This window comes from Mycteria americana, chromosome 24 (assembly GCF_035582795.1).
Source record: "Mycteria americana isolate JAX WOST 10 ecotype Jacksonville Zoo and Gardens chromosome 24, USCA_MyAme_1.0, whole genome shotgun sequence".
NCBI classification, from domain to species: Eukaryota; Metazoa; Chordata; class Aves; order Ciconiiformes; family Ciconiidae; genus Mycteria; species Mycteria americana.
This window is the reverse complement of record NC_134388.1, coordinates 2818755-2839937: the sequence shown is the minus strand read 5'-3', so window position 1 is coordinate 2839937 and position 21183 is coordinate 2818755. Positions and strand designations below refer to the sequence as shown.

At 60.5% G+C, this 21183-nt stretch overlaps 2 protein-coding genes across 6 annotated transcripts; one reads left to right on the top strand and one right to left on the bottom strand.

Moving 5' to 3' along the window:
- Nucleotides 1-253: 253 nt before the first annotated feature.
- CREB3L3 (cAMP responsive element binding protein 3 like 3) lies at nt 254-5062 on the bottom strand. Of its 5 annotated transcripts, XM_075524129.1 has the most exons (11): nt 4739-5062; nt 4486-4631; nt 3579-3694; nt 3157-3412; nt 2496-2611; nt 2109-2240; nt 1919-2025; nt 1678-1746; nt 1463-1547; nt 1032-1128; nt 254-959 (listed from the first exon to the last, which is right to left on the bottom strand). In XM_075524129.1, the coding sequence occupies exons 3-11, from the start codon at nt 3690-3692 to the stop codon at nt 610-612; spliced, it is 1326 nt and encodes a 441-aa protein (XP_075380244.1). In that variant the 5' UTR covers nt 3693-3694; nt 4486-4631; nt 4739-5062; the 3' UTR covers nt 254-609. The 5 variants fall into 5 exon arrangements, with proteins under 5 accessions (XP_075380244.1, XP_075380243.1, XP_075380242.1 ...); XM_075524128.1 differs by having other exon boundaries at nt 4486-5062; XM_075524127.1 differs by lacking the exons at nt 4486-4631; nt 4739-5062 and adding an exon at nt 3771-4222.
- Nucleotides 5063-5815: 753 nt separating this feature from the next.
- MAP2K2 (mitogen-activated protein kinase kinase 2) lies at nt 5816-17457 on the top strand. Its single transcript, XM_075524133.1, has 11 exons — nt 5816-5960; nt 7219-7429; nt 9029-9175; nt 9843-9920; nt 10347-10398; nt 10494-10618; nt 12002-12215; nt 13103-13167; nt 14045-14106; nt 14786-14831; nt 16644-17457. Exons 1-11 carry the CDS (start codon nt 5875-5877, stop codon nt 16752-16754), a joined length of 1197 nt encoding a protein of 398 aa, XP_075380248.1. The 5' UTR covers nt 5816-5874; the 3' UTR covers nt 16755-17457.
- Nucleotides 17458-21183: the final 3726 nt, after the last annotated feature.

Genomic DNA, 21183 nt, shown 5'->3' with positions numbered 1-21183 from the left:
CAGTCCTGGCCTGGCGCAGGGCTGGGAGCTGTGGGATGGTGCCCCGGTCCCGCCACCCTCCCCTTGGCCTCCTGCTGTGCCCACTGCTCCGGGGCAGCCCTAGGCTGGGGCTGGCCACGTGTCCCAGCTCTGTGGGACCCTGTTGCCTCGTGGCAGCGGGGCTCAAAATGTCCCTGGCCCAAGGGTCCTTGAAACCTTGTGGATCACCCCACATTAAGCTAAAGCAGGTGGATTTTTTCCAAAATACCTTTTATTTAGAGATGAAAATAAAGCTTAAAAAAAAAAAAAAGAACAAAACCAACCAGTTGCAACATCAATAGCCAACAAGTCCAGGGCCCCTCCAGTTCCCTCGTCCCCATCCTGAGCAACCCCCTCTCCCTTCCGCAACTCCTGCTGCACCCGGGGGGCAGGAGCAGCCCCTTCCCTCCCAGTAAGGCCAGTGGGAACCGGTCTCATCTTCCCAGTTCACAGATACAAGCAAAGCCAAGTGGGTCCAGCATCTGCCCGTGCCTGGAGGCAAATCCTAGAGGGGCCACCCCGAGGGCTTGTCCCATAGGGGATGAGGTGCTGAGCCACCCCATCGCATCCCCCGTGGTCCCTGGCTGCTGCTTAAAGCTCCTCAGCCGGCTCCAGCACCGTGGGCCTGCTGTGGCCAGCCTCGGTCCAAGCCAGCGATGCCAGGCCACGGTGCGGCGCGGTGCCGTCCCCAGACACGGTGTCGGCTTGATCCCCGTCCCCATGGCTCAGCCCCTCCGAGGCGAGCGGCTGCGTGCCGTTACGGGGGGAGATTTTGTCTGGGCGTGGGGTGAACGCGTGGCCGCCGAAGGCTTCGTGTAGGGTCTCGGGGGCTTCGCCCAGGTGCTCCGGCCACAGCGGCTCTGGGGACTTCTCGTCCCCGACTTGGGGCTGTGTGTAAGCCACGCGGGAGGCGGCCGCGTTGTGCAGGGACCTGGAGAAAACTGAGCGCGAAGGAGGGTCAGGGCCCACTCCGGTGCCCTGAGCTCCCGGCGCAGCCCCGGCGCAGCCCTCACCTCGCACGGGTCCGAAGTCGCCGTCTGCCTCGGCCTTGCTGGGGGCAAAGGGGCTGATGGAGGGGAAGACGATGAGTGCGAAAGAGAGCAGCAGGACCTGGGGGCAGAGCGGGGACGTCACCGTGCACGGTGGTGGAGGGGGGACCGGGTTCTGGGACACGGCTCCCAGAGGGGGGGCTGGTGGCAGAACCAGGACTGCGTCCCTCCGTCCCTCCCTGTGCACGTGCCCCTGGCAGCACACCTCCATCCATCCCTTCCTCCATCCATCCCTCCTCCATCCGCCCAACCTTGGAGCATCTATCCCTCTGCCTTAGCACGTGTCCATCCCTCTGTCCATCCTTCCATCCACCCCTGCCAGCACATCTCCGTGGGTCTGAGCGTCCCTCCCTCCAAGCGAGGAGGCCCTGGGGGGACCTGGGGGCTCCACGCACCGCGATGCAGGTTCCCGTCTGCGCTGCCTTGTTGCTCGACTGTACCACGAGGGCCTGGAGCTTCTTCAGCTGCTCCAGGAGGGACCTGGGGACAGGGAGAGCCCATTAGCACCTCCAAGCCCCTCTTGCCCCCTAGCAGGTCTGGCCAGGGGTGGGGGGGGAGTCCCAGCCCCATCCTACCCACCCTCGTCCCCGTCCTGCCCCGGAACACCTACGAGTTCTGCTTCTCCAGGTGCAGGACTTTCCTCTGCAGCTCCTGGTTCTGGGCCGTGCACGCCGACATCCTGGGGGACAGGGAGAGGGGGACGAGGTCGGGGGGGACAGCTCGGGGGGCTGGCAAGGAGCAGCGTGCCCATCAACGGCCAGCCGGGTGCCCCCAGGGTGCCTGGGGCAGGGGGTGCCAGCCCCGGGGGTTGGTGCGCGGCCGTGCCCAGAGCAGGGGTTTGGGGGCCGTACCGGCTCTCCAGCCCGTCGATATACTCCTTCTTCTTCTTGCGGCTCTCCTGAGCCGACTGCTTGTTCCTGATCTTCCGCCGGATCTTCTTCAGCACCCGCTCCTCGTACTGGGGGAGACAAGGGGGGGGTCAGGGCCGCCGGGGTTGGCACCCCCCCGCTCTGCACCCTTCCCAGGCATGGCGGGACCCACCTTGGTGAGGGGCAGCTGCGTGGGCAGGGACACCCCCTCCTTCGCCAGCAGCTTCTTCTCGTCCTCCGTCAGCACCAGCTCCTGGAACTGCCCCTGGCTCTGCCTCAGCAGGGAGCCGGGCACCTGCGGCTGCTGTGGGGCCACGGGTGGGTGACGGCCCTGGGTGGCGGGGTCACCCCGCGGCTGACCCCAGGGACCCACGGTGGGGACCACGGTGCGGGGATGAGGATGGGATCGTGGTCCAGGAAGGGACAGGGATGGGACCGTGGTGTGGGAGAGGGGACAAGCGTGGGGACGGGGAGGGATGGGGACAGGAACGGGGAGGGGATCACGCACCAGGAAGGGACAAGGCTGGGGACAAGGAGGGATGGGGACACAGGGACTCACGGCATCAGCGCTGCCTGAGAGCAGCAGGTCCTTGACGGTGAGGGTGCAGGATGCGGGCGGGGAGACCACGGGCAGGTCCTGGCTCTCCTCCAGGAAGAAGCCGGGGTGCCACATGTCTGGGTGAGGGGAGAGCGGAGGCTGCCAGCAGTCCTATGGCCCCTGTGTCCCCTATGTCCCCTGTCCCTCTGTCCCCAGTGTCCCCGGTGCAGGACCCTCACCCCCGCCGTGACCCAGGAGCTACGGTGACTTGCTGCTGCCACCTGCCAGTCCAGTGGCCCCGGACTCTGTCCCCCCAAACTGTCCCTCTGGTCCTGCCCCAGCCCCCCCAGAACACCCCGCGCTGCTCAGCCCACCTCGGCACCCCCAGCCACCCCAAACCTCCCTCCTCTTCCAGTCTCCCCCACCAACACCAGTCTGCCCAGTTCACCCCAGTTCCCAAGCTCTCCCCACTCCCCCCGGCTCCCCCCAAGTCCTCCAGATCTCCCAGTTCTCCCCAGTCTGCCCAGTTCCCTCCAGTCCCCCCAGCTCCCCTAATTTCCTCACTATCCCTGACAGACCCCAGCTCCCCCATCCCCCCTCAGCTCCCCAGTGTCCCCAGTCCCCCCCGTCCCTCCGGTGCCCCCAGACTGGTCCTTTGCCCAGTCTCTCCCCCGTGGCTCACCCAGGTCGATGGAGACCTCGGGGTGCAGGACCCCAGCCCCCCCCGGGAGGGGCAGAGCCCGACAGGGGTTGGCATAGGGGTACAGGACCTCGCTGGGACCCCCGTCACAGCACCTGGGGGGGCTGTCGAGCTGGTCAGAGGGGGGGTCCTCGGAGACCCCGCTGTCGCTGGTGGCCGGGGACCAGTCGGGCGAGTCCGACGCCGAGTCCCCGGAGCCTAGGATGGAGCTGAGGAAGTCCTCGCCATCCTGGGCACGCTGCAGGGACACGGGCGCCCGTCACCATGGGGTGCCCGTCACCCTGGGGTGCCCACAGGAGCTGCCCGCGCTGCGGGGTGGTCCCAGCTCCTGGGCAAGGCGTGGGGATGGGGCTCTCCTGCCAGGGATGAGGTGAGGATGGGCCTCCTCAGCCCAGGGGACTCACCCCGTCCTTGTGCCAGGCGCCCGGCGGTGTCCCCAGCTCCACGCCACGCAGGATCCCATCCTGGCGGTCGAAGAGGAGGTCCAGCAGGTCGAGGCTGTCCACGCCAGAGGCCATGGCTGCGAGGTGGCAGGGTCAGGTCCCTAACCCATTCCCCGTGAACTCCCCGCAGGCACCCAGCTGCCCCAGCCCTACCGTGCCCCCCACGTGCAGGAGCGGGATGAGCGCCCATGGGCTGGGTCAGCTCCCCTGTCCAGTCCCGTCCCACACGTGTGACCGCTCCAGAAGATCAGGTTAATCATTTTGGGTGGCAAGCGGAGGGGGAGGAGACTGCTGCCACCGGCCGGCCCCGAGGAGGGGCCTCAGCCCCGCTCTGCCACTGCCACCTCAGGCACTGCTTGAGACCCCGGACTCAGAGAAAACCAACGGGCCAACTGACCAGTTGCCCAAACGGCCGATCAGCTGACTGACAGCCCAACTAACCGACCAGCTGACCAACCAGTTGACCAACTGACGAACTGGTTGCCCAGCCAAATCAATGAACTGACCAAGAAACAGACCAAATGGTCAACTTGGTGGCCAACTGACCAGCTGATTGACTTGACCGAATAACCAAGCCAGTGACCAACTGACTGACCAGTCAACTGTTTGATTGATTGATTGACCAACCCACCACTCAACCACCCAACCCATCACCCAACTGCCCTTCCCAACCTATTAAACACTGACGGAAGTGTCCTTCAAGCCAGGCTTGGGGATGGTTGTCATTACCATGACGTTTGGCCGGCCAACCCAGGCAAGGGGCTTTATTGCACCCTGTCCTTCATCCTCAGTCCTTCCAGTGGGCCCTGATGGCCCCGTGGGACCATCAGGTAGAGGGACCCTGTGAGCGCCGGCAGCCAGGACATACCTGCGTGAGATCCCACTCCCACAGATCCGTCCTGTCTTCTCAACCGCCTCGGTGCGCAGGGGAGCGGGGCGGACACCGAGCCCGGCCACGACCTCCTCCTCCTCCTCTGTGGTGCCCTGACCCGAGTGGCAAAGTTTAAACTCCAACTGCACAGAAATAACGTCCTGGATTGCAAAATCTCCCGTCCCTGATTGGGGACGGTGGCCAGCGATGGGAGGGCCGCCCCGGGGACGGACCCATTGCGCTCCGTAACTCATTAGCCAAATGTTTTTGTCCTCCTCCGGCGAGCGGGGCAGGAGGGGCCCGGGGCTGGTGAGCGAAGTCCGAGCGCTGTGATTGCCCGTGAACTTTCACCCATTTTTGGGGACAATTTCCCTTTTTTGCAGAGGAGCGTACCGGCGTTGATCACATTTTATAGGTGTGGAGAACAACATCCGGGGAAGACGCTGGCTCGGACTCTACCACCTATGGCCTCCTCCACAACAGACCCTGCTCCCCCCCGCGCCCAGGGCTGGCCGCACGCCCGGCCCCTGCTGCCCGCCCGGCCCCCGCCTGCCGTGCCTCAGTTTCCCCCGCGGCTCTCCGCGGCCGAACACGCTGCGGTTCGTCGGCCGCCGCCCCGCCGTCAGGGTGCCAGCCCCACGCGTGTCACCCGCGCCGCCCCCCAGATGAGCCCCTCCCGCCCGGACCCCCGCGATCCCCCGGGGCCCCCTCGGCGCAGGGAGGGGGCGGGGGGGGGGGGGGGGAAGGCGCCGCGGGCCGAGGCGCGGCGCGGGGCCCGAGGCCGCGCCCCGTTATCTGCCGCTCGACGCCCTCTGACCGGGCGGCCCCGGCGAAGGCAGCTGTCCGCCCGCCCGCCCGCCCGCCCGCCGCTCCCCGCTTTATGGCCCGGCGGCGGCGACGGGAGCCCCTGGAGCCGAGCAAAGGGCGCTGCCCGCCCGGCCTCCCTAGGGCCCCCCAGCAGCCCCGGGCCGGGCGGGGCGGGAGGGCGGGGCATGGCGGGGCGGGAGGGCGGGGCATGGCGGGGCGGGAGGGCGGGGCGGCTCCCGCTCATTGCTGGGCCGCTAATTACCGCCGAGGCCCTCAGCGCTGCCTCCCTCGGCCCCGCCCCCTCGGCCGTGGCGCCCCCTCCCGCCTCCTCCCTCCCTCCCTCCCTCGCGAGCTCTCGCGAGACTCCGCGGCCCCACCCTCTCCCCGCGGTTCTCGGGCCACGCCCCTTCTGCTCCCCCCGCCCCTTCTGGCCCCGCCCCTCGCGCGCGCCCCCGCTCCATGCGGCCGCGCCCCCCATAGGCCCCGCGCGGCCCCGCCCCCTCTGGCCCCGCCCCCGCGCGCCCCCGCGCCGCGCGGCCGCGCCCCCGCTAGGCCCCGCAGGCGCGGCCCGGCCCGGCCATGCCGGCCAAGAGGAAGCCGGTGCTGCCGGCCCTCAACATCGCCCCCAGCGCTGCCGAGGGGCCGAGCCCCGACGGCTCCGCCGAGTGAGTGAGTGGTGGCGGCGCCCGCCCGGCCTGCGCCGCGGCCGCGGGGGTACCGGGCCCGGGGGGAGCCGGGGCAGGGCGGGCACCGGGCCTGGGGAGGCTGCGGGGGCCGGGGCGGGGCGGGCAGCGCGCCTGGGGGAGCCGGGACAGGGCTGGGGGGCCGGGACAGGCCGGGGCTGCGGGGCTGGATGGGCCCAGCCCGGGGGTGTCCGGGGTGAGGAGGGGGCCGGGGGGCCGGGGCCGGGGGGGGCCAGGTTGGGTGTTAGAGGGGCTGGGGCGGGCGGGGATGGGATGGGGCAGGGGCGGAGGTGTGATCCCCGGGTGTGCTGGGGGGTGGCAGGGAAGGCAGAGGAGGCTGGGGGCAGGTCTGGGGGCAGCTGAGGCCTGGGGCGTTGGGGGGCCAGGCCTGGCCACGCAGGTTGGGGCTGGGATGGGGACCGAGGCTTGGGGGGAGGATTTGGGGTAGTAATCAGGGCTGGGGGGGCAGGACGTGTGGGGCGAAGGGTGGTGGAGAGGGGGCATGGGCAGTGCTGGGGGAGGCCGAGCATCGCATGGGGGAGCTGGGTGGAAGGCGTGGGGTGAGACCCCTCCCGAACCATCGCCCTGGGTGGAGGGGGGGGGGGGGGGGGGGCTGGATAAGGGGGTGGGCAGCAAATGGGAGAGAGCAGCTGGAGCCTGCCCGGGCGATGGGAGCTCGGCAGCAGGTGCTGGGGGAGCACAGACCCCCCCTTTGTGCTCGGGAGCGGTGGATTTGGGGGGGGACACATACGTAACGGAGCAGGGGGTTGCTGGATACCCTGGAAAGCCCTTCTCGTATTTCGCAGCAAAACCCAAACTTGGCTTCCTCTGTTGGGAGAGGGAGAGGTTGCTGGTGCTGCCGTTCTCTCCGGGCTGAGCTGTGCTGCCTCTTTAAGAGTTGAAGGATTTTCCCTACTCCTTGGCTTTCCCGAAACAGCTGACTGCACTAGAGCTCCTCTCCAGAGGAGATGTGCGTGTTGGGCAGATATTGCACCATGGGTCTCGCTGTCCGTGTGACCCTGTCGGCACCGGAGCCGAGCCCTGCCTCTCTCCAGAGCTTTGCCTTAGTCTCACTGCTATATCAGGGGCTGATATGTGTCTGATATGGGCTGAGTATGCGTCGGACGACGGTTTTCAGTTATCTCCCTCTGCTTCCCTAAAAAAAACCAAACCCCTCTTTCTCTGGTGCTGCCCTCACAGTCTCCTGACCGTCCCTCCTGTCTCCTCCTCCCCTCTCCAGGGCAAACCTCGTGGACCTTCAGAAAAAGCTCGAGGAATTGGAGCTGGACGAGCAGCAGAAGAAGCGCCTGGAAGCTTTCCTTACGCAGAAAGCCAAAGTAGGCGAGCTGAAGGACGATGACTTTGAGAGGATCTCCGAACTGGGGGCTGGCAATGGCGGCGTGGTCACCAAAGTGCAGCACAAACCTTCAGGGCTCATTATGGCACGGAAGGTAACGGAGGAGCGGGCTATGGTGGTGTGTGCTGGAGAGCGTCTGGCACTCGCCCCGGCTCTGGGAGAGCCGGCTTCGGTTGGGATCTCTCTGCGGTGACCCATCTGCACCCTAACCACCTCGCCCGGGTCGGGACCACGGTCCCAGCTGCCCCCAGCTACGTTTTAGGTGGAACCTCTCCTGCTTCCTCTCTGTGAGCGACCTGGCTGCTCTGCCTGGCTCCGAGTCCCCTGGGAGCGGCCGCGCTCTCTGCGACAGGTCCCCGGGGTTTGGAGCGCCTTGTGTGAAAACATAAGTTTTATTCTTTTTTCCAGTGAAGCTGTTTTTAATGCACTCGGCTAAACTGGATAGGAGCAGATCTCTTGAGGATCCTAGGTTGTGGCTAACGAGGACTGGAAATGGCAGGTGGAGGGACGGGTGGCCGTTCCTGCATAGACAGGAGTTTGGTGCATGTGTTCCTCGCCCCTCACCACCCACTTAATAGATCCCCAAGGTAGTTCCAAGCAGCCGTGACACCGATTTGTCTCAGACATGGGTTTACGGGCGACTTCTTTTATTGTGGTGCCCGATAATAGAAAACCAGGAGGTTCTTCCATCTGAAAAAGCAGTGCTCGGCCAGAACAGTGCAGCCGCTCCTCTGTAGGTCACCTTCCTTGGGCTCCTCTGTAGGACAGCTTCCTTGGGCTCCTCTGTAGGACAGCTTCCTTGGGCTCCTCTGTAGGACAGCTTCCTTGGGCTCCTCTGTAGGACAGCTTCCTTGGGCTCCTCTGTAGGACAGCTTCCTTGAAAGCCTCTGGTCTCACCTGCTGTTGGGATGGTTTAGTGGGTCTCACAAGCAAATCCGCTTCTCTAGGTGGCTTCTCTAGGAGCTGAGCTCTCAGAGTCTTCCAGGGCGTTTGATTTGGGAGCGTTGGGTGTCACTGGGTGGTTTTGAGATTGTTGGGAGCTCCGTCTTCAGAAACTGAAGCCAGGAGCACTGCTGTCCTTCCTGCAGAGACCGGCCTTTGTAGGTGTGCGGGAAGGACAGACGTCCCTGGGGTTGGGCGTCCTAGACCTTACAGTCACAGTGGCTCTTTTTTCTGACCTGCCGTTGTATTTTCTAGCCTCTGGCTTCCCTACCCACAGCTCTGATAACCGACTCTACATGGAGCCCAAGGAATAAAGCAACTGCTCTTTCACGTGCATAATCTTCACCTTTTTTTTTTTTTCTTTACTTTCTGTGGTTTCCTTGATATCAGAGCACCTCTTCTTACAACACCTACAGAACTTGTGAAAATGTTCCCGTCTGCTGAGTCAGATCTGCATCAAACTTCTGACTTGTCTTTCCGCTCTGTATCCTGTGCCATCTCCACGTGTTACATGGCCGGCGGTTGCTTCAGTCGCTAACAGGCTGCGCAGGGCTCTGCCTCTCCCTTTATCCTTAATGGCAGTCTGCAAATGGTGAAAGGGCTACGCCAAAGCGGAGCTTGCCTTGAAGACTTTGTTTCTTTCCAACACTCAGGACTTGCTCGCATGGTTCCCGAAAGTTTGTTGGGTGGTTGGTTTTTTTTTTTTCCAGTTGTTACACCTTGAATATTTTTTTTTTTTCTTTCTTGGCAGCTGATTCATTTAGAAATCAAACCGGCCATCAGGAATCAGATTATCCGAGAGCTGCAGGTGCTGCATGAGTGTAATTCCCCATATATCGTGGGTTTCTATGGAGCCTTCTACAGCGATGGAGAGATCTCCATCTGCATGGAGCACATGGTGAGTCCCCGTTCCTCCTCTGCAAGCTGCTGCTCCCTGGACTGTTGTGAATTGCATCTCCCTGAGACTCGAAATTGCGGGTGAAATGGGTTAGGGTGCTGGCAGCCGCGATGGCTCCTTGCTCTGGCTGCAGCAAGGCCACTGTGCTCCTGGTAGGAGCTGCACGCTCCTGCTTAGGCATCGAAATGACAGAGAGATCGACTTTGTGGAAAGCGGAAGCAGAGGTTTGGGGGTTGGCCAAACGGAAATGTTGTAAACTCGCCGCTCTGCAGAGCTTGCTGTGAAGCACAGTGTGCATTTTCTGTTGTCTCTGGCGGAGAATAGTGTTGTCGCTCCTCCGGATCAGCGCTGACAGCATCATCTTTGCATTTACCGCTGACGGAAAGGAAGCTAAGAACTAATAGCAAGAAGTAGAGCTGATAGAAGATAGCATTAACATAGTTTTCAGTGAGAAGCTTGAGCTCTGATCACCAGATATCTTTTTTTTTTTTTTTTTTCTGTAAAAGGAGTGTGCTCGATGCTGAGTCGTTGCAGACAGCTGAGCTGGGATGCTATGTGCTGCTCATATACCACTTGCCCTCCCTGGGCATGCTTGCCTGTACAGCCAGCTGCTCTGTTTTCCTGCCGGGGATTGGAGTGTTGGTCATTTCGATGTTCTTTATTTTAGGATGGTGGCTCTTTGGATCAAGTATTGAAAGAAGCCAAAAGAATTCCCGAGGAGATCTTGGGGAAAGTCAGTATAGCGGTGAGTTACGGTGGCTCTTCAGGCTTCCAGAAAGGATTTGCTGGGCACGGTTTGGGAATAATGCTTGTGTTGCCTTGGGAAGCTTTCTTCGTTTCCCCATACGTGCTTTCCTCTCTGACCTAGGGCAGGAGGCAGTGGTGTGTGCGAGAGGGGAGGGGGAAAGCATATTCCCAACCACTCTCCATAGCTCCGACCCCTTGCGCTGCACTGGCCGGTGTTGACTTCTCCTGGAGAAGATTTGGGAGAAGCTTTCTTGGGTGGTTAACCCAAGATCTGTGATTGACTTGGTGATAAATTGCAAACCCTGAAACACGTGGACGCTACGGGGCGGCTTTTCTCGCCAAGCTGCAGCGTGGCAGCACCCGGAGTTTATGCAACACGTCCTGCCGAAGTTCTGATCTCATCCTGCCTTTGGTTTCCTTCTAGGTTCTGAGAGGCTTGGCGTATCTGAGAGAGAAGCACCAAATCATGCACAGAGGTGAGAGGAGGAACCTAAAAATAACTGCCTGCGGTACCAGAGCCCTGTATTTTACCTAGAGTCACATTTATGCTCTTCTCTCTTGCTGTTGTCAGACGTGAAGCCTTCTAACATCCTGGTTAATTCTCGAGGAGAGATTAAGCTGTGTGATTTTGGGGTCAGCGGTCAACTCATTGACTCCATGGCAAACTCTTTTGTGGGAACTCGGTCCTACATGTCTGTAAGTTCCTTTCAACTTTCAGCTGGGTCGCCTTTTTTTTTTTATTTTTTTTTTTTTTTTACAATTTGGGTTCAACTCGGCTCTTACAGAATCAGCATGTAGCATCCGATGTGCTCGTGGTTTTGCTCTCTGTTTCCATCCTCATCCCCCGTTCCTGGCTCACGTTGGGGGTGAGCCCAGTGCTTCGAGGCACCGTCCCGTGCCGGAGGAGCAGACGCCTCTCCTCCTCTCGAGGAGTCGGTGTCTTGTCGGCTCCAACCTCTGCCTGGCTAGCAGTGATGCCCGTGGAAGAGCAGGGCCTTGCAGGGAAAGATGTTTCGGATCCTACAAATACTCCTCTCTTTTATTTTGGCGAGCGTTTGTGGGTTCAAAACCATCTCTTTCTGTATGCAAAGCTCTGTCCAAAAAACTGAGTGCGGAGGGGATGCAGGTACGCGCACCTCCTCTGCTGCTTTGACCATGTGCGCTTGCTGGCAAAATGGGGGTAAAACCGGTTTAGTGCAGCTGGGTTTTGGTACAGGCTAATGGGAAATTAAAGCCAAATTGGAGTCAGCCAGTGAGAGTGAACTGCAGGAAGAGCTGATTGTGCCTCTCCTTTAAATGAGAATCATAATCGGCGTTAGCTGCGCTGCAGATAACAGAGCACCCTAACAATAAAATCTCCTCCCGGCTGGCTCCCGGTCCCCAGGTCCTGCTGGCCGAAAGGCAGAGGGTGGCTGGGGGTCTTCTCCCCGCACCGCGTGTGGTCGTGGCTGGGAACGAGTGGTGGGTTATGAGCGAAGCCATCAGGCTACGCTTCGGTGCTTAGGTCTGAGCTGCTCTCATATTTTGGGAATGGTTATTCAAGTACAGTTATAGTTAGACAGTGGCTATTTAAAAATAATATCTCCTTTGCACTCAGCCACTGGGTCTGCGCAGCTGACTCAAAGCTGCCAGTATGGATGACTTGCATTGGCTTATTTATTTTTCATTTTTATTTTTCTTTCAATGGTAAGAGCCTAGAGTGGATTTTCTGCTCCTCAGATTCCTCTTGGGTATTAACAGGAGTGAGCAGGGGGAGGGAAAAAAAAAAAAAATTGTTAATAAATTGAGTTCATTAGATCTCGGCATACAGAGAAATAGATTCCTACTGTGTACTCTGGACTCCTAAGTATAAGCAGCTGTAAATGCTGCTCAACTGTAGCTGTTGATTAGACGCATACAAGTGCTTTATGTTTGCGCGTGACGCCTTTGGGACAGCCCTTTCCCTGGAGGGGTGGAGACCTGAGATGGAGAGGCCGGCAGGATATCGAGTCTCGTCTATTTAAGTTCAGTGCCTGATATTTATGACTTTGCCTGTTGATATTCTGATTCAGCGTGTGTTTCTGTGGTCTTTCCTCCCAGCCCGAGCGGTTGCAGGGCACCCACTACTCGGTCCAGTCCGACATCTGGAGCATGGGTCTGTCGTTAGTGGAGCTGTCTATCGGAAGGTACCCAATCCCCCCGCCAGACTCCAAGGAACTGGAAGCAATATTTGGCCGTCCTGTGGTGGACGGGGCAGAGGGAGAGTCTCACAGCATCTCGCCGCGGGCCAGGCCCCCAGGACGCCCCGTCAGTGGTAGGGGCTGTCGTATGCATTGGAAACAACACGCAGACGTGGGGGAGAAGGGGTCGGGTTTTGTTCGGTGTGGCTGGGTTCGCCGAAGGCCGTTTCGGATGAGGTTGTGGCGGGGAGGTGAGTGTTTCTAGGGAGGCCCCTCTCTGCGGAGCAGATGGAGCCGTGTCAATGCTCCAGCAGAATCCACTCTACCGCTGAGGTTTGTAATTCCTAACGAGCGCAGGCGGGAGTCTGGTCTTGTATGGGGAGGTGAGGAGGCTCCCGCGATGCCAACCAGGGTCTATTAAGATTTTGAAGAGCTCCGTTTATCTGCTTTTAGACCCTGCTGTGTCCCACAAGAAGGCTCAAGCTACGCAGCAAAGCGCCCCGTGCTGGGGCCGGTGCAGGCTGTTGGGGTGTGGACCCCTTGGAGGAGATGCTTTGAGGGACACTGTCACAGCCCACGTTGCTCCTCAGGCTTTGCCCGTGCTGCCAACGGGTTCCTTTCAAGCTCGGGGCAGCTTTTTGAGAACAGCTTTGCTGGTAGCTCTCGTAGAAGTACCAAACCGGCACGGGTGTCTGAAGGAGGCTCGGCTTGAGCCGTTTGCTTGGAAGCAGAAGGCTCTAGAAACGCTGCCAGCCTGCCACAGCAGATGGTCTGGTACTCTCCAAATGCTCCGAGCTAGGAAATAAATCTGGACTATAGGCATGGTGAAAGAAATCTGAAATTTCAGAATGCGTTTTGGTTTTCTCTTTGTTATTTTGTAACCGCGAGTCGGTTCCCAAGTGGGTTGCCTCTGCCTCTCCCAGGAAAAGTCCCACAGCACACATGCTTTTCACACGAAATGAGGCCCCTCGCTGTCCCTGAACAGCCTCTCACCGCTGTTTTTGTCATCTTAATCACGCAGGCCATGGGATGGACAGCCGGCCTGCAATGGCCATCTTTGAACTGCTGGATTATATAGTTAATGAGGTGAGTATTGCTTTACCATCGGCTCTGGTGGGCTTCCCTGAGGTACCACGGTGTTGTGTCCCTTCTGCTGAGTCAGGGTGGGCTCCAAAACCTTTTTTTGAACAGGGGCTTTTTGATAGAGAGCCCCTCTGAGCTGTACCGACGTCCCTTCCTTCTCCCCCGTTCCCTCTTCGCGTCTCTTTGTATCGCAGAAGTATCTCTGGTTTTGGAATAAAGCTCTGCAGGGGGAAGTTTATGATTCTCCCTTGAAAGAGGAGGGCGGTGAGGGGAGCTCTTGGCTGTAATGACCTGCTCCTTCTGCCACCAGCCGTTTCAAACGTGCTCCTCCCTAGATGAGCAAAGGACAAATGCTCCCTCTGCGCAGATGCTGAGGTCGTGCACGTTTTACCAGGTGAAGCCCTTTGAGGGCGACCGGTGCTAAAATCCCAGGCTGAAATGTCCCACCAGACTTGCAAGGTAGGGTCCGTCCCACCAGCAAGCGGAAAGAGCAGCTTCCCCTTCCAAGATGAGAGGAGTTGACCCCCAGTTACTGTTTCTGGAACGGCTTCGTCCGCCCTGGGCGTTGCCAGAGCTAGGACTTGCGAGGTTGGATCCCGAGCTGTGACGCTGCAATTTGGGTCTCCCAGCTTTGGCAGTGATTCGGCGTGGGGTCCCCCCGGCCGCGCGGGGTGCTGGGGCAGCGGTTTGCCGTCAGCCCAGCCGCGGTAAGAAGTGGCAGGGAGCAGTTCCCTGGTTGTGAAGGGCAGCTTGGAGGAGGAGGAGGAGGATAGCTGTAGAGCACAGCTTTTCTGCAGCTCCTTAAAGACTGTAGATAACACTCTGCTTTTTGACCCCTTAACACACAACGATGCAGGAAACCTTCTCCTTTTCTCTGCAGCCACCTCCCAAGCTGCCGAACGGAGTTTTCACGCAAGATTTCCAGGAGTTTGTAAATAAATGGTAAGGATTTCTGCTTATGACTGAAGGTGGAGGCCTGTATGTACTCCCTGACAGCTCTGCGGGCTGCCGCTCCACCCGAAACGTTCAGCGTTAACGCAATATTCTCCACGCTCCGTAGGTGATCTCTTCCTGGCTGCAGCGTGATCCTGCGTTGTGCTGGGAACTCCTGCCTTGGGAAGGATTGAAATAAAAGCGGTTTATTTGTGGTGATGCTTAGCAGTATCCCAGCACCTTCTAAATATGAGCCTGGCAGGGGGATGGTGGAGCAGATTGCTGGGGCTGTGAGTCACCCCACAGCCTTGCAGGCACCAGGCATACACCATCGGCTTCCAGACCTTCTGATGCCACAGCTCCCATGAAATTACAGAGATTGGACGTTACAAAAATCACTAATCCCCGTTAGGGGGATTAATCCCCCTAATCCAAGTGTTAGGTCCTTTTCTCCAGGGTGCAGCTCATCCACACGGTCTAGAAGAGCTGGATCCTGCGGCTCTCTCTAGGAGCTGGGCTGCTGGAGATGATGCTTTCTGAGCTGTTTCCATGCTGCCAGGCTCCTGGGTAAAGCAGCCAGGAGGCCAAGTGGCTTTCGGTGAAGCTGGGGACCTCTCCAGCCAGATAACCGGTTTCCCACAAGAAACGTCTCAGCGTTGGTTTTGCTCTCTTGTTCTTCTCATTTCAGCTTAATTAAAAATCCAGCAGAACGGGCAGATCTGAAGATGCTGATGGTAAGTGGGGAGAGCAATTTTCTTTCTCGAGTGGGGTGGCACCAGATCTGCAAACCGCTGCCCCGTCCTTCTGTGCCCCTTTTGCTCAAAAGGCTGGAAACTCCCAGGCTGAGCTTAAGATGAACCAAATAGAGCCCGGGAGAGGGAGCGACTCACTCGCCTTTGATTCAAAGGCAGTGATGGTATCGAGCCCATGCGGAGCCCAGGGTGGGAACCACCCGGCTGTCCCATGTCTGCGGAGGTGCCTGGGACAAACCGTTGCCTCCCGAGCTGGGCAGATGAATGTGAATATATGGGGCTGCCTATGAGCCGGCAATGGGCACTCGCAGCCCAGAAAGCCAACCGTACCCTGGACTGCATCAAAAGCAGCGTGGCCAGCAGGAGGGAGGGGATTCTCCTCCTCTGCTCTGGTGAGACCCCACCCGGAGTACTGCGTCCAGCTCTGAGGTCCCCAGCATAAGAAAGACATGGACCTGCTCAAGCCTTGAAGATGATCCGAGGGCTGGAGCACCTCTGCTGTGAGGACAGGCGCAGAGAGCTGGGGTTGTTCAGCCTGGAGAAGAGAAGGCTGCGGGGAGACCTTCTAGCAGCCTGCCAGGACTTCAAGGGGGCTACGGGAAAGCTGGGGAGGGACCCTTTATTGGGCGGTGTAGTGACGGGACACGGGGCAACTGTTTTAAACTGAAAGAGGGGAGATTTGCGTTAGGTATGAGGAAGAAATTCTTGACTGTGAGGGTGGTGAGGCACTGGCCCAGGTTGCCCAGAGAAGCTGTGGCTGCCCCATCCCTGGCAGTGTTCAAGGCCGGGCTGGATGGGGCTTTGAGTGGAAGGTGTCCCTGCCCATGGCAGGGGGGGCTGGAAGTAGATGATCCCTTCCAACCCAAACCATCCTATGAGCCCAGTTTAACCACGTTGACCTCGGCTTTACTCCTCAGCATCGTGCCGAGCCCCTGAGCAAGGTCCGGGTGCTCCCGTGCAGCCCTTGCAAAGGTGGTGGCCTGCGTCCTTGTGGCCCCGTGCCCTTGTTGCAAGGTTGTCCCGTCCTGCCTGTGCTTCTCCGTTACCTTCTGCGCCCGGGGGAGCGGGGTTTGCTATCCAGGGGCGAGCGAGGACCACGGAGACCTCATCGCTCTCTACAACTACCTGAAGGGAGGTTGTAGAGAGGTGGGGGTCGGTCTCTTCTCCCAGGTAACAAGTGATAGGACAAGAGGAAATGGCCTCAAGTTGCGCCAGGGGAGGTTTAGACTGGATATTAGGAAATTTTTCTTCACCGAGAGGGTTATCAAGCATTGGAACAGGCTGCCCAGGGAAGTGGTTGAGTCGCCATCCCTGGAGGTATTTAAAGGACGTTTGGATGAGGTACTTAGAGACATGGTGTAGTGGTGGTTTTTGGCAGTGTTAGGTTTATGGTTGGACTCGATGATCTTAAAGGTCTTTTCCAACCTATATGATTCTGTGATTCTGAGTGCGGGAGCTGCAGCACCTTGCTCTGCCTGCCCGTACAGAGCAGCGTTTCGGTCTGCTCAGGGGCGGGGGCCGTGCAGGCTCTGCTCCCCTTTAAATCTTCCTTGCTCCCGTGCCTGTGTGTCGACTACATGGCCAGCGTGGATTAAAATCCCAGCCACAGGGCTGCAAGGAACAAATAGTTTCTCAAAAATCCGCTTTCGCTGCCCGAGAGCAGCCTGAGCTGTCGCACCAGGATCTTCTCTCCTCTCCGGGGTCTAGCCTACGGCACGGGGCTGGGGCTGGGTTTTGGGAGCCGGGGAGCGGCCGGCGATGCGCGTTCCTAACCCCGTTTCCCTTCGCTTTCAGAGTCACACCTTCATCAAACGCTCTGAAGTGGAGGAGGTGGATTTCGCCGGCTGGTTGTGCAAAACGCTGCGGTTGAACCAGCCCAGCACGCCCACCCGCGCTGCCATGTGAGGGCCGAGCCGACCGCCTGGTGTCAGTACATCTGCCTCTGTCACCATTTCCTCTCCTTCAGTAAATGACAGAACTGCCCTCCTTCCTTCTCCCCGGCCCCTTCTCGCCTCGCGTCCCAGCGGCAAAGCACCGTCCCCTCGGCAGTGTCTATCGGCCGACCCCCGGCCAAAGCGGGGTTGGTTTCTTTTGATGTGGGGGGTGTTCCAGGTCTCTGCTCCAGCTCTGGAGCTCCTGACACTTGGGAAATGTGGTGCTGCTTATGTTAATTTTTCTCTTTTTTTTTTTTTTCTTTTTGAAACATGTTCACTTGGGTTAAAAAAAAAAAAAAAGAAAATAATCGTGTGTGTGTGTGTGCACGCTTGCATGTGTGTGTGAGGCGGTGGCAGGGGATGGGGACGAGGGGCCGCGCAGCAGACGCTTCACCTCCTCCCTGGTTTTCACGTGGGCTCCGGGGTGGAGAAATCGGTGGGGCCAGGAATGGAGAAACCCTGTCTAGGGTGGCCCGGAACAGTGTCACCGTCCTGCCCGGGGCGGCCGGGGACGAGGTGGGCGTCCTGCCGCTGCAGCAGCAGGAGGTCCCCGGGATGATTTATGGCTGAGCTGGAGAAGAGCGTAGCGGTGAGCTCCCTCCCAGCCCGTCTGCGGGTGAAGGAGAGATTTGTATTATCTTTGTTTTCTTTGTAAACAGTTGTTTTAAAGCCTGTTCTTGTCACGCACTGGGTATTTAATGAAGGGTCTTGATCTGTTGAGCGCAGGCCGAGCTCTCGGCTCGCAGCGGGAGGGAATGCGGTGGGAGCTGCGGGGTGGGCGCGTGAGTGGCTCCCCCAGGACCGCGGCTCCGTGGCAAGCTGCGGCTCACGCCTTTAGGTGCCGAGGCGAGGGGAGAGCACAGGCTTTCCTTCCCTGGCTCCTTCCAGTGCAGAGAGGTGGGAGGCAGAGCCCGGTTGTCCACCGTGGCCAGGGCGGAGCCGGGCTAGCCCCAGAGCGGGGTCCCTCTCCTGACCCTGCCGTCTCCTGGGGCAGAGGGAAGGGTGAAGCAGAGCTGCCCTGGGGCTGGGGAAGGCTGAAGCCCCTCCAGGCTGCCGGTTTTCCCTCTCCAGCTGCCTCTCGCCCACCCCAAGAGCGGCCTCGGCCACCACGGCTGTAGCAGAGCCCCAGGACCCCCCCCCCCCCCCGCTCCCCTCGGCCGGGAGGTGCGGGGTGCCTGGGCTGGGCATTGCAGTCCCCTGGGAGGGGATTAAACCCACCCAGCGAGACCCCTGTGCTGGCTTGTCTAAAGGCCACCTCGGCCCGCCCGTGGCTGATTCTTCCTCCCTGCCCAACACCTCCCCGTCCCGTCCCCTCCTGCCTGGGAAGGACCTCGCAAAACCCCCCGGGACCCCCCGTGGCTGCGGCCCCACGGCTGCGAGGGCTGAGCCCCCATGGAGCGGCCGGATCCAGCACCGGCTGCGCTCTGGGGACAGCGGCTCCCTGCTGTCACCGCCTTTTCTGGATGTATTTTTGGGTGACTCGCTGCCCCGCTCCCCCCACGCGGGGCTCTGCGATCCCCAAGCCCCCCACGAGGAGATGATTTTTGGAAACTTGGTGGGGTTTTTTTGTGTGTGTGTCTGCGTTTTCCTTCTTTTTGGGCTGTTTTTGCCGCGTTGGGCTGGCGGCTGACATCCCCTCTGCCTGCGCTCAGGTCCCACCATGACGGCCCCCCAAAAAGCAAGCACCTCGGCTTGGTAACCCCAAACCCCTCGTACCCCCTTCCTTTCCCCATCCCCAGCAAAGGGTGAAGGCGCTGCCCTGCTCGGGGCAAGCGCCAGGGACAGCCACGTCCCCCCAAGGCAAACCCAGAGGGGGAGACCCTAAATTTGGGGGGGGGGGGATCTGTGCTCCCTGGCTCAGCTTGTGCCTGGGCAAGGCACCCCAGAGACGCGGGGGTGCGCATCGTTACGGTTTTTTGCCTCTTAAATTAAGTGGGAGATGGGGAACGGGGACAGTTCATAAAGATTTAGGGTATTTTCAGTTGGTTTTGGTGCTGGGTTTTGGAGGAGGAGGAGGCGAAAGCGTATCGAGCATTTTGTTGTTGCAATTTTTTTTTAACTTGATATTTTCATCATGGAAAAAAAGAAAAAAAATAAATGGCACTTTACATTTACAGGCCTTTTCTCTTCTTGCTTGTGCCCCAAGTGGCTTTAACCCTGCAGAGCCAGAACGCCGGCGGGTCCTCCCTGGACGGGAGCGATGTCACTGACCGTGCTTGGGGACGTGGCCGTGGCGGTGCCGGGATGTGCCGGTGGCTCTCACCACGCTGCCCATGGGCTGCCTCCAGCGGAAGCAGGCGATAACGGAATTATCTTGGCACGAGGCAGCTCCAGCTGCGGGGTCTGAGCACGGTGCGATGCCCTAAATCCTGCCCCAGGGGAGCCGGGATCGCCTCTGAAATATTTGGGGAGAAATATTTGCGGCTCTTAAATATTTGGGGTGAAAAGAAGCAGAGAGAAGTGAAGCTGGGCTCTGCCAGCCCAGGCTGGCGCTGGCACAATCGAAATCAGGCCCAGAATTGAAAAATAACTTTATTTTGCAGAGCTCTTGTGCCATTAGCGATGCCAGGGCTCTGGGGAGGCAACGCTGGGTGCCCGTCTTGGTGCTGTCCCCCCCCCCCCATGGGGTCCCTGATGCGAAGCTCCTGGGGTGGCACTTTGGGGGGGTCCCGGCTTTGCTTCTCGTGGTGCTGTGGGGTCCCCCGGGGCTCTGGGCTGTCCTGCAGAGACCGGGATAAACTCACTCCACCCATGGGAGCTGCGGCAGGCTTTGGTGGTGTGGGCTGGGAATCCCGGCGGGGGTCCCGCGGGGTCCCCCCGGCTGGGTGTGAGCCCCACGGAGGGGCTTTGGGGGTGCAGGGAGGAAGCGGGGGTCTGGCTGGGGCTGGAGGAAGGGGCACCCCAGCCCCGCTTCTTCTGTAGGACAGGATGGAGGCCTTTGGGGTCCTGCCCCCCCCCCCCCCAGACAACCGTGGGTGCTCTCCCTATCTGTGTTGCAGGCGGTTTTGGGGTGGTCCCCGCGTGGGGAAGGCGTCTGGGGGAGGTGAGGGGGCCACGCTGGGGCTTCATCTTTGGGCGGGGGGGCTCTGGGCGTGCCCCCGGCCGCGGCAGCGGAAAGCGAAAGCAGCCGGCGAGCGTGCAGCCGCCGGCGCGTGGCAGGGCCCGGCCCTGGGGTGCAGCCTGGGAGGCCCCCCCACCCCAGCCCCCTGCACCCCACCCCCCCTGTACCCCACCCTGCCTTCCCCCCCCACGCGTGGTGTTGGGGCCCAGGGTTTACAGCCCTGTTTACAGCCAGGTTTCCCCATCCTGCCTCAGTTTCCCCACCTGCAGAATGGGGTTAGTGATACCAACACCCCCCCCACCCCCCACCCCCAAAAAAAAAACCCCTCTGGGCCCCCCCAGGGCTGCCACCGGCCGGGGGGCGGTGGGGACGCGGGGGGTCACAGGGTGAATAGTGGGGGTAGAGCCCTCGGTGCCCCTGTGAGGAGCTGAGCGGGGTTATTTAAGGAAAAAAAGGGGAGAAATGGGGAAATCCCAGGGGGCTGGCCTGCGGGGCGGGAGCAGAGGCCACTGGGAGCCCCGGGGGGGGTCTTGTGATCGAAGCCATTTCTTTTCTTTCTTTCTCTTCCTTTAATTAATTTTAAGAAAATTATTCTTAATTCAAAATCTTCCTTAAACTCTTGCCGGGGGTGGGTGCCCCACAGCAGCCGGTGTTCCATGCGGCTGAGTCTGGCAACCTGCAGGAAAGAGGCCTCAGGGAGCCGTTCACTCTGGAGCGGAATGGTGGGTATCTATGAGAGAGACCTGGTGCTCTGCTCGTGGGTGGGGGCTGCCGTTGGGGTGGGTCTGTGTGTTCCCCCCCCCCCCTCCCCCCCCAGGTCAGGCCTGGAGGTGGTGGCTCTGGCGGGTTTGTCCTGTCCCCTGTCCCTGCCGGGCTGGCTCCCAGCCCACCGCTGACCTTGGGCAGGGCTTCGCTTTGTGTCCCCTTCCCAGCGTGTCCCCTTCGTGTCCCCTTCCCGGGGGGGGGCTCAGGGGACAGTGGGGGGATCCTGAGGGACACGGGGGGGGGGCAGGAGGAGGGGTGACATGCAGGGGGGCTGGGGGCACAGAGAGGGGCCCTGTGGGGTGACGTGCGGTGGGCCTGGGGGGAGGGGGTGGTGGTGACACGGGTGGGTTTGGGGTTGTGGGGAGGTGCGCTATGGGGTGACACGCGGGGGGGAGGGCGCCAGGGGCGTGGGGAGGTAGCTGATGGGGTGACACATGGCAGTGGTGGGTGACACGGGTGGTTCCGGGAGGTGCCCTATGGGGTGACACGCGGGGGGGGAGGGGGCCCGGGGGGTGCCCCGGGGGGTGACAGGCGGGGGGGGGGTGTGTGTGACACGGAGGGGCCCGCGGAGGTG